Source organism: Fulmarus glacialis, unplaced genomic scaffold (assembly GCF_000690835.1).
Source record: "Fulmarus glacialis isolate BGI_N327 unplaced genomic scaffold, ASM69083v1 scaffold8069, whole genome shotgun sequence".
In the NCBI taxonomy this organism is placed as follows: Eukaryota; Metazoa; Chordata; class Aves; order Procellariiformes; family Procellariidae; genus Fulmarus; species Fulmarus glacialis.
In genome coordinates this window covers 1-11,738 of record NW_009231340.1, presented here as the reverse complement: position 1 = coordinate 11,738, position 11,738 = coordinate 1, and the positions used below count along the sequence as shown (strand labels likewise).

General features: G+C 36.7%; 1 protein-coding gene across 1 annotated transcript in view; it reads left to right on the top strand.

Annotated features, from left to right (window-relative positions):
• Positions 1-11,032, top strand: part of LOC104081691 (serine/threonine-protein phosphatase 2A regulatory subunit B'' subunit beta-like) — a gene marked incomplete at its 3' end in the record, with an annotated part of 18,037 nt that extends 7,005 nt beyond the window's left edge. The window contains exons 2-4 of the mRNA XM_009584531.1: positions 8,300-8,485; positions 10,261-10,364; positions 10,930-11,032. Of these exons, the coding sequence (XP_009582826.1) occupies positions 8,300-8,485; positions 10,261-10,364; positions 10,930-11,032 (393 nt within the window). The remainder of the gene's footprint in view (positions 1-8,299; positions 8,486-10,260; positions 10,365-10,929) is intronic.
• Positions 11,033-11,738: the final 706 nt, after the last annotated feature.

The window sequence follows — 11,738 nt, the reverse complement described above, 5'->3', positions numbered from 1 at the left end:
TTCCCTAGCTATCATGCAATTAAGAGTAACAAGCTGAACTACTTCTTACTCTGCTGTCTTGAGACTTAAAAGAAGGGGAGGAATTAGCTTCAGGTAGCAAACAATTAACAGAATCTTTTTTACCTCAAAATCAGAGGTTACCATACAAACAGTATTTCGGTGACAAAATAGACCTGAATTGTAGTTTGTTGTTAAGCTGAATTTTCCAACATTAAACTGTAAAATGAATGTAGATTCTTCTACCTGCCACTTGGTAGCCAGGGGTACTCTAGACGGATTGCTATTTTGCTCTTGAAGTTGATGTTTGCTTTCAACATGGACCACATTGCTAGTGAGTTACTGTACTAAAGTACAAAATAAAATTTGATACTGAGTGATTAAAAAACCAAAAACCACGCAAATCAACTAACTCTTCTGAGCTTTCTATTTGTAGTTTGGCCACCAGTTGCCAAACCAGGAAGGGATTTGCCTGACTCAGGTGGTCAGTGGACAGAAGAGGGAACAGATAGATTCGCCGTTTGCTTTATCTCAACTTACAGTAACATTGTCTGCACTATGAACTTCTGAACACAATGAGCTTGAGGTGTAGTTAACCAAATATACAAAAGGTTTCCATCCTTAGACCTGTTTTTATATGCTTATGGCAAATATGAAATTGAATATATTTTTAGGCCATGGAACTCTAGTTCTAACTCCATCATATTCCTCTGAGTACTTCCGCAAGTTGTAGTGCAAGTCTACTAGGGTCTTCCTTAGACTTCATTTTTACTGTTGTAACATGAAGAAGGATCCTGGACTCCTGACTACTCTAAACCTCACTGAATCTCTTTTGATTTGCTCATGGAATTGCTACTTGCTGGAACATGTCAATCCCAGAAACCCAGGGCACTTTAATTCTGCCAAAATTCAGACAGAGCAGTGTATGGCTCCATCTCTAGAGTAAAGCTGGTTTAGCATTGAGGATTGTCATTTGCATTGAATCACAAGACCAAATGACCATAGACTTTTGTACAGAAATAGGCTTGAGAGTAAACTGCCAAGAACATGCATAAATGAGATGAGAATGATAGCAGTCAATCTGTGTAAAACAGATGGGCGTCCAACCTGGCATGCAGGCAGGAGACTCCCAACATGTTGGTCTGATCAGAATTTGAAGGTGAGCACGGAATTGCTAACTGGAACACAGACTGCATTGGGAGGGTTGCTGAACCCTGCTTATTTGTGTTAATTCAGGTGACAAGTATGTATAAAATCAGAAACAGTGTAGTTTGAAGTACTTTTTTTTCTTCTAATGGTATATGGCTAGAACTTTATGGAAAAGTGTATTAATTTTTCTACTTCCTTTCCCTCATTGTAGCACAAATTTTAAGTGACTACTGACCAAACTGGACCAGAGAACTGATCTGAGTTAAGGCTAGCGGCAAAAGTAAGCTAGTCTAAAACTGCATCAGGGTTAAAATTAATAGATGTTTATCTCTTACTGTGGAAAGAGGAACATGTATGATAAAATTAGTCTCTGTAGAACATCCAAAAACAGCTGCCAGACAATGACTGAAAGATAGCAAACCGAAGGCCGGGGTAGGAAGAAGCAACTGGGACTAAAATGTTTGTTGCCAGAGGAAAGACTTATGCATATATACGCCGACATCTGTTTTTTTACCATAAGTTCATTCTCTGTAGGTGTCTCTCTGAGCTTGGTCATTCACATATATCTTGACTTTCTAAGTTAGGCAAGATGAATCACGATCTTAGCATGGTTTTAAGCCTAAAGCAAGCTTATTTCAAACAATACTGCCACAGTATTCCTCTAATCTTCCTTATGTTTACATCAGAACTATGTTGCTTCTAAGTGGAATCAATTGTGTGAGATTGGATGAGGACAAACAGTTTTTTTAAACTTTGCTTTTTAGCTCTCCTGGTGACCTGAGGCAATTCACCATACTGCTTCACTGTCACTAGTACTGACACATGGGTCAGTAAACTCTTATGTGGGAGTGGGGGAAGATGCAGGTGTACTGTGGTGTAGCTTGCCTTATGCCGTGCTGTGAAACTTCATTATTATGTGTTCAGATTAAATTACTGTTTTCAAGCTATTTTTCAGGGCAATGGCTAGATTTTAGAGAAATCTGGCTTGGAAAAAAACAAATGTTGAAATCTTTAAGTTGTCAAAGGATCATCTTTCACAGAGGAAAAAATACTGTTAAGCATATCAAGCTAAATGGGAAGTGGTACAGTCAGTGAACTCTGGCAGTAATAAATCTGTCTTTTTAGTTTGGCTAGAAAGAGCCTAATGAAGAGCATACAGAGAATAAGGAGAAAACATTGCTGCTTTAACTTAGATAATTGGAAATCTGAATGTCTACTACAAGGTCACGAGAACTAGTGTTACAGAAGAGATGTTTCTCTGGGCTTTTCCTGAGGGAAGTTCTGGTAGTAAGCTTACTTTACCTATCCTGAAGCAGATTTTTGAAGGCACTTGAACATGCCGAAATATTTGAGGTATTGGAACAGATTTTTCTAAGTTAATGTCTTTTCCTTCCAAATGAGACTGAACCCTTTTCTAGACAATAGTAGCATAAATCTTTTACCTGGTGTTTTCAAGATTTAAATTCCATAAAACTACTGATCATGTCACTTGCTTATCTAGAGGGAAATGTTGAGTTTCACAGCGCAATCAAATAGATAGTAAGTTAGAACAGAAATATTCCTGGGACTTTATTGGTCAGACTTGGACTGATGGCTATAAAAAGAACAGAGAGACAGGAAGGCTGGTCAGGTACTCCTTTTGAGCCTGCTTACTGGTAACATTTTCCTACATTCACAATTACCATTTAACTTTGATAGACTGTAGGACACCTTGTATTCTCTAAGAACTTACTGAGTTTAATAAAGGAGACACTTTTCATTAAAAAAAAAAAAAATAGTGTAGCATAAGCTTAGAATTTTCAAGTTCATGTGCTAAACAGCATTTGGGTCTCATCACTGCCATCCTATTGCCCTTTGGGTCTCCGTGTTGACTTCCATTTTCTATTGTGTATCAGGGAACTTCATGCAGTATCTGCTTTTGTTGTTGGGTGGTTTATAAGCATTGTACATGGGTGATTGCAGGGATAGTAGGATTTAAAAGGCTGAATAGCATACCTCTGCAGAAAATCCTCTTAGCTCATTATGCACTTTATTTTACCCAGGTAACATTAGCATAAAATGTTATATATAAGAATAGAAGACCCAGTCTGTTGAAGAACTAGATTAATTTATGCATTGCACATTTGAAAAGTATTGCAACATTCCTTTGTTTGTTTGGTTTTTTTTTTAATTCCCTAGTTAAAAATGCTAAGGATTTGAACTAAAATTTTACCTATTTGATAGGTAAAAATCTCTTCATAGTATTTTCAATATTTAATGCCATTTTTTGTTTGGGATTGGGATGTACCACTTCTTAGTAAAAACTTAATGTGAAGTTGGCCATAAATGTGAGGTAGAATTTTTTTGGGTCCTATTGTCTTGACCCTATTGTATATATTCCATTGACTTTTTTCTAATATGTACATCCTTGTGGAAATTTGTGTCAAATAATACAGCAAGAGCTGGACGCTAACTCTGTGAATATGTTTTAAATGTTTTGGGGTTTTTTTCCAGAGAAACTGGCATAACAAATGTTGGTGTCTGTCAGATACTAGAAAGCATCAGCATTTCTGAATGAAATTATCTTTTTCTGTAGTCATGTCAAAACAATGCAAATATCAAATCAGTTCAGTAAGCTTGTCTTAATCAGTAAGCTGACTAAAAAATACTACATTGATAAACATATTTACCATGTTTCCTTTTCCAGCAAGTCCTTTTTAAGTGAGGTTTCACTCACTTGCATTTGAATCCACATATTCAATCCCTTTGTGGGGTTCAGTGCTTCTGGGTGGTAGTCTCTATGTGCAGATGTAGATCTAGACTTGACTGAGTATACAGTCTTAAAATACCGGGGAACAAGCACCCCCTTCCTTTTTATTTCAGAAAACGCTATATCATAGCGTCACGTCTTTCTTTCAGTTGAGAGAGAGGGGAAAGGGCACCTAAATTTAAAATTCCCGCTGTCTTTGTTTTTCCTTAGAACCAAGTTAATTGCCAAGTACAACTCATCTGTTGGTAAATATAAGAAGATTATCTAGTGAGAATAAACTTCGCTCTTTGGAGTGAGGTGTATCCTTGTTCTCTGGTATTTACTAACATATCACTGTATTGTAATTATAATAATGGTTTTATTTTCCATTCACTGGCAACAGCTGGAAAAGTATCTGGAGAGTTGCAAAATAAAATGGGAAATCCTCCCTTTGAACAGTGACCCCATTTGGATATAAATTTCCACTTCCTCCTTCCTAAAAGTCAAGGCAAATAAGTGTTGGATAACTGTGGACCGTCCTTATGGTTGTGTATGTCAGGAATGAAAACTGGTTATGTATTAAAGGTTTTCTTGAGTTTTCTTACAGACATTATTACAAACAAGTAAGTTTGTAATACGTAAGTTTGTTTACATTATTACAAACAAGGAATTTTCAAGGAATCCTCACTTCCCATCTTTTACATAAAACTTAAACTGCAGTGGCAACTTTACAATACAGATACAGACTCTGGACTTTACATATACTTACTGCAAAGGTTAATGTGCCCTTCAGTCCTGATGCTGCAGCACAAATCTGCTTGTATGAGCTTAATCAGCTGTTATCCTTACCTCCAAGCATGTTATTTTTTGTGCTTTTTCTTGACAAGTTACAGTGAAAATCTTCACGTACCAAACCAGTCTCTCTTGTCAATTTAGCTTACTGGTACCAGTATTAAAGGTGTTAACTTAAACCCATAAGAAAATGTAGATCACTTTCTAAATGTTAAATTGACCACTGAAACGGAATAGTTGTGTAAAAAGAATAACGGGCTGTTGCTACAGATTTTTCAATTCAAAGATTTGGTGTTAGCAGACTTCTAGCAGTTCTTGTTAATGAAGAAATTTCCTGGTTAAAGTTATAATTAATTTTAGAAGAGCTTAATCTCACACAATTAGTGCATTTTTTTAACTGCCCTGAAATAACAGAACTGACTCTCTTCATCAGCTATACACTATGTGCATCTACAGAAGTAACTAGCTGAAATCATAAAAGCAGTGGAGCTTTCCGAGCCCTTTTAGTATCACGTGTTCCTTCATTAGAGCGCATACATCAGAGCAACCTCAGTTGTTCAAGAAGCCTTTTGGTTGTCGGATGGGATTCAGGCTGAGAGAAGAGGAGAATCCCTGGCCCTTCTTGGGAAGGTGAGGAGAGAGGAGATGTAATACTAACTTTATAGTGCATTAATTGGAGCTGATAGTTTCGGATGACCGGTTTCTTTCTTTGGTACAGGCTGTTATCCCTGTGTTGACTGATATTAACAGTACAATTCAGTTGTCCAACTGCAAGTTGCTAGTAGCATTTTAGAAGCATTAATGTGCTCAGAACATCAGTGTGGCAGATGCAGAGTGAGAGCTGTGCTCTGAGCTGGCTGCTGGATACCACGTGGAATATTCAAGGGCATTTTGGGTTGTGCCCTAGATGGTATTCTCACTAGATGCCTATATGTAGGCACCAAATAAAGCTATCAGAAATTATTGTGAAGTGATCATACACTTTCTAATGTAAATGAAACATTTTTATAGTTTCTTCTTTCATGGACTTTGAGAAACAAGCATGTAGAAATAGGCAACATCTTTCAATATAGGGAGAGCTGTTTTGTCTTGCAGCGTGAGGTTTGTATTCTATACTTGGTTTTAGAGTTGAATAAATATACTGTCTTACAGATTAAATATTATCTATTTTTACACGAAGCACGCTGAATTCAAAGCCATGTTTAACATTCAACATTTTTATCTTAGAAAAATCAATGGTTTTTTACCTATATGTCTATCTTCAGTTCTGAATCTGTTGCTTAACTTCTTCCTCATAATCATGGTCTGAAATATGTTTACAACAGATAAGAAGATAATAAATAAATAAATAAAAACCCTTTATTGTATAACTCTTAAGTAACACCCAAGGAAGTTACACGTACTAGGATAGGTCTTACTACAAATCCTGAACTGAGATCTTCACATGCATTTAAGAACAGCTTTTAACCTCGGCTAATGGAAATCATTTATTGTGTACTCTGAGGTATCTGAAGTAAATTAGTAGTTTCTGAGAAAATATAAAGTTTCTGATGAACAAATAGTTCTACTGACAGCCTTTCTTCTTCTCCTGGGGCCTTTTCCAACGTAGTTTTCCCTCTGCCCCTACCTTTCCTTTTAAAAGAAACTTTTTTTTTAATCTGAGGCTCTAAATTTTCCTAGCTGTGGATTTTAAAAATGCCTTGTCTGTCTGTACTAGGTTTTCTTGAAATACTGATTTACCTCACGTTACCTGAAACGTTCAGGGGACGTTAGTGGTCCATAATTGACACTTACCCTTTGCTCAGATGAGGCACAGCTCATTGGGCATCTCTGAAGAACTGCAACACCTGCCGCTTCCATGGCAATTTGAGCAGCTCATGTGGGAGTGGCTATCCTGGCATATCTTGTAAATGGGGAAAAGGGGAAATAAAATAAAATAACCTTACTGTTTGGAACGAATATAAGAGTTTGCTTCTGTTAAGTAAAAGATGGTTTGATTGCCAGTGCTCAAAAACATGCTAGCTATCAGACTGTGTGGTACCAGTCCAAGGAACAGGTCTTTGGTCTGGTTTTGCACAGGGTGATTGCTAGGGCTCTACTAAAGTGCTGATGCTGCGTTTCTAAAATGAAACAGGGTGGTAATCCAATTATATATATTATTTGTAGTGCTAGTGGTAATATTACTTAGCGAATAAAATGTTGCTATCTTTATTCTTCCCAAAAGTTTGGAAGTCTACGGTTGGAAGGGATTTTTGATGCGTGGTGGCACTCTTGTTGTTCTAAGCTCATGTCTCATTAGCTGGACCACTAAACTAATGACAAGGTATCAAAAGTTGAAATTTACAGGATTCTTAGAAAATTACAGACATTGACTTTAGGTGTCACAGTTTCAAGGTAACTTTTTCCTCTACGAAATAAAACTTGTAACTTAGTTGAGGTAATTCTGCAGCTGTGAACAGGAATGCTGGCTCAAATGCAGAGGAGGGGAAAGAAAGGTTAATTCAGGCATTTTTTAGCATGTGTAGCATTCTAGTAAAGGCTCCTGGGTTGGGACCCTGCAAATTAAAATCTGTTGTCCGTAAGCACCTAGTTCTTTCACTGACTTAAGGAAGAATTTCAATTGTGGTAGGAAAGCTGGGTATCTTTACAGGCACTTTGACAAAGATTATAAGGAATAAAATGAGGGTTGGGGTTTTTTGAGTTTTTGGTTTTTTCCCCAGTTCTGGTTGGAAATGAGAGATGGAATTCAGGATCTTGAACATATTTAACAGTAGGATAAGCCACCTTATAGCTTAACCATTGTTTTTACATTTGAACAGTGGCCTTGGGATGAAAGACTTCATGCTAATTTTAAGTTGCCACATAACTCTATTGTTACTTTGCTTGTTATCTTTCTCTGTGTTATTGGACTTTCTTCTGGAAACTAAGTACAAGGTAAATTCTTTACTGAAGCTAAATGCATTTAAATAAATAATTTGTCTTGTTACTGTTATCTATTTTTTTTTTTTTAGTAGTACGGTATATCACAAATTCTTGAGAAACAGAGTTCTAAGCTCTCATGCCGTAGTTGTGTATAGTTTACCAAAAAACCCCTCTGCAGGAATCATTTACTACCTTTATAAAATCAACCATTTTTTAGGATCAAAAAAACGCCAAACCATCTTCACTGTAACTAAATTAAACAGTTTGGTGGTTTGTAACAAAGTTGTCACACTTATTTCAAAAGTTTGAAGCTGTAAAACTAGAAATATTTCAAAAGCAAATTCTTTCATGACCTGTTAAGCTAGAAGTTGAAGTTTTTTCTTCTGAAACTGGTAATATAACCTGAGTTATTTCAGATGTCTCCAAGAAGCTGTCTAGTGTATTAATCTTGAAACTTGGTATGTTGAAGACTAAAGCTGTTTTTATTAAATTTTTAACATCCTAGAAATCTTTCTAAATGACAGTTTTTGGAAATACTCGTGAATTTTTCCAACGTGCTCTCATTATTAAATAGCTTATTCAGCCTATCATCAGAAATCTTTTTGAAGGTGTGTTGTAACATATAGTACCAAGAGATTCAAGTCATCTGAGGATGACTATTAAATGTGATTTCATTGTACCTGACTGTCAAATGTATATTTATCTATTTAGGTTCAGACAAAGAAGGAAGAAACTTTGCCACCATCACTTAGTCAAAACATTCCAACTTTCTATTTTCCTCGAGGATGTCCTAAGGAAAAAGTGAATATAGATGCTGTGATTGCCAAAATTGAGAGAACTTTCTCTGAGTTTCCAAATGAGAGGGCAACGTTAGAAGACATGGGGAAGGTTGCAAAGGTGAGAACTTGCTGGCTGTCTGCTTTTAATACTGTAAACCTATGGAAAGGAAACATGAGTTCTGTGTGCTTTGTCTTCTTGCATTATGTGTTTTTATCTCCTACAAGATAGTACCAGTAAGACATCATATTCAACACTGTTGATAGCACAGCTGTGTGTGGAAATCTTTGTGTTACTATGTCTTAAATGGCCCTGCGTTTTGCCTACAACAAGAAACAAACATTAAAACAAAACTTGAACTATTTTTTTTTAGTTGCATAAACAACCAAATACTGAAGGGCACATTGTATGTTGTTCTGTGTTCTGTATTGACCAACAGACTTAAGGCAAAAGCACTGTTAATATGCATTTTGTTTTCAGGCATCCACACTGTTTTTTTTCATTTGGCAGTGTCATGAACCTCCATTGTAAAGACATTGAAAGAGAGAATGGTTTGGTAACTTGAGATGATAGCCCTCTAGTTATTATTGAAAAGCTAATTTAGGGGTTTGGTAGAGTGACAAAAAACTGAGCTTAGAAAACAGCAAATATTTTTTAACTTCTGTGTAATGGACAATAAGCTAGTTAATTTAAACTTAAATTTCCATTTTGTTATATTGAATCAACTCTTGAAATATCACTGCAAATCATGGTCTTGGTAATGAGTCTCAGGTTTCTCATCCCTGTTCCTGTCACTTTGCATTTAAAGTCCGGGGTCTAGAAAATAGAAACAAAGACTTTTCACAAGAGCAGGACTGGGGGTTCAGAAACTCCATGTTTGCCTCACCAGAAGTGTTTAACTGCTAAGGTGAATGATAGGATTCCCACCTTTCATAGCTCCTTTCCACGTAGAAGTGGGGAGAGGCAGAAGAGACCCTTCCCTCTCAGCCAGAAAGGTGGAAGGGTCTAGTCACCTACAATTCAGTGATGAAAGGCACCTTTCTGAAGCATAGGGAAAAGCCTCTCAGTCTGAGGACAGTATTCATCAAAGTCGCTTTTTCTTATTTCTTAAAGTACTGGTTAAACTATTCTATGAGAAGTAAATGTCCTTTTACTCCAGTGACCTTATACATCTTGCAGTATGCACAATCTTATTTGAGCTCCACATGAGATTCTCAGAGGTGCCGGCATGTCTGACTACTCCAAGCTGTAGTCAGTTTTAGGCAAGAGATAGGTACTTAGCTGTTACGACTGATGAAGCTTGGAGCAGACACAGAAGCAATACTGTAGGTACATGTAAGAGCACTGAAGTTGTGAAGGTATAACTTGGCTATTCTGAAACAAGATACTGCTGCTTGGTGCAGGCTAGCCTATTACTTAAAACTGGATAGGAGACGTGCATGCATATGCAAGGATGCAGATGAGCTGAGCCGAGCCATCCTCTGAGCCAGACAAATGTAAACTTCTCCAGTTTGGAAGTTGTGGAACTGTTTGTGCTGTCTTGAGCTGAGCTTAAAGATATCCAGCCCTTTAGCGGAGCTTATTAGCATGGTCTCTGTTCAGCTGCTTGGAGCGAAGACAGGGCAGGCATGTGACTGCATTCATCTGTAAGGAATGCTGCAAGTTGCCCTATGTTTTGCTTTCCACTTTTGGATTTCAGCCTAAAGCAGTTGCTTAAAACTAATTATTTTGGAAGGTGCGGTTGGTTTCAGAAACAGTTTAAAAAATTCTTAATGTGCCTTAATGTTTTCTTCTTAACACTTGTAAAATTTAATTTTTGAAAGATTTATAAGTGAGGGGGAGTAACCCTCAGATAAGCAGTCAATGAACTGACTTGATGTATACTTTAATTCTAGGCTTGTGAATGCCCACTTTATTGGAAAGGTCCTTTGTTTTATTGTGCTGGAGGTGAACGAACAGGATACGTGTCAGTTCATAAATTTGTTGCAATGTGGCGGAAGTAAGTAGATTACTTTTTTTAGAAGTACTGCAGTTTTTAATTGAAATGTGATATTTTAAGCTCTGAATGAGATCCAATCTGTAAAGGGGAATAAAACACTTTCCCATAATCAACCATTGACAGCAAACTTGTACCTGGGAAAATGTAAGTAAATCATCACTTTAACATAAACAAACAAACAAATCTTTGTTTACAGTGTTTATAGATTTTTAAAGTGTTTGGTAAATGACCGGCTGTTTATGGGAAAAGTGAAAACCATGGCCCTGACTTGTAGATGCTAGTTCTGGACAAAATGCTTTTTCTTCTTTCTAGTTCTCCTTCCAGTTCTAACTGAAAAATGTCCTTTCATGTAATCGATAACACGGTGTACCCACCTCCTTCAACGTAAATGTATGAGACAGTACTGCTTTGATAAGTTCACTTGGAGTGTACTTTGACATTTGTATTTAGCTTTTGAATTAAATGTCGTGGTTGCAGTTTCATAGGCCTTGCTCTAGGATGCCTGTACAAGGTAGCATGAGCAATATTTCCTGTAGAGTATTAAATGGAAATATTTACATTTCAGAATACTTCAGACTTGCTATGATGATGCTGCAAAGTTTGTTCATCTTCTAATGAACCCTGGATGCAACTACTTGGTGCAAGAAGACTTCATTCCTTTTTTACAAGTAAACTGCAACTGAAACTAGTTCTGGAAACAAAATGATGAGCTGGCAAAGCGCTGATTTTTTTTTTGTTTTGCGTTTTTTTGGGGTTTTTTTTGAGCAAAACATACTTTTTCATGGTCTTCATTAAAGTTTATTGATAACATTTAGTGTAACTCACTTTGTATGGTCCACTGAGATGCTAGTGAGGGACTTACTTTACAGTTAATCATTTTATATAAGGTGAGGTCTTTTTTAAGAGCTACAGTAAGATGCATGGATTTAAAATTGCTTGCAGGAGTAGCACATGTATGGGAGAATCCTTACAGTTTAGAAAAGCAGTTGAAGTTATTTAAGTCAAGGACGCCCTTTGGCGGGCAAAGGAAAAGCAGCGTATGAATTCAAGACCTAATACAGTTTCTGTCAAAGAGCGGCAAACACCACCTTTACTAATGAATGAATAAAACCTAAATTGGCTTTTCCTGAATCATAGTCAGCCACAGAATTACAAGCTACAATGGTCAGCAGTGTTCAGAATCTTCATCTCATCTAAAATACAGGAAAGCTTTTGTTTATCTCGCTTCTTTAAAAGATAATTTTCTTTTAAAAAGTCAGCAGTGTTATTTACATGAGGCATGTTCTAAATGAAGTTAATTTGACTGTTTTGGTTAAGGAAGCAGATGTGCTATTCTGTGCTAATTGTTTTATATGTATTTATATATTTATATAT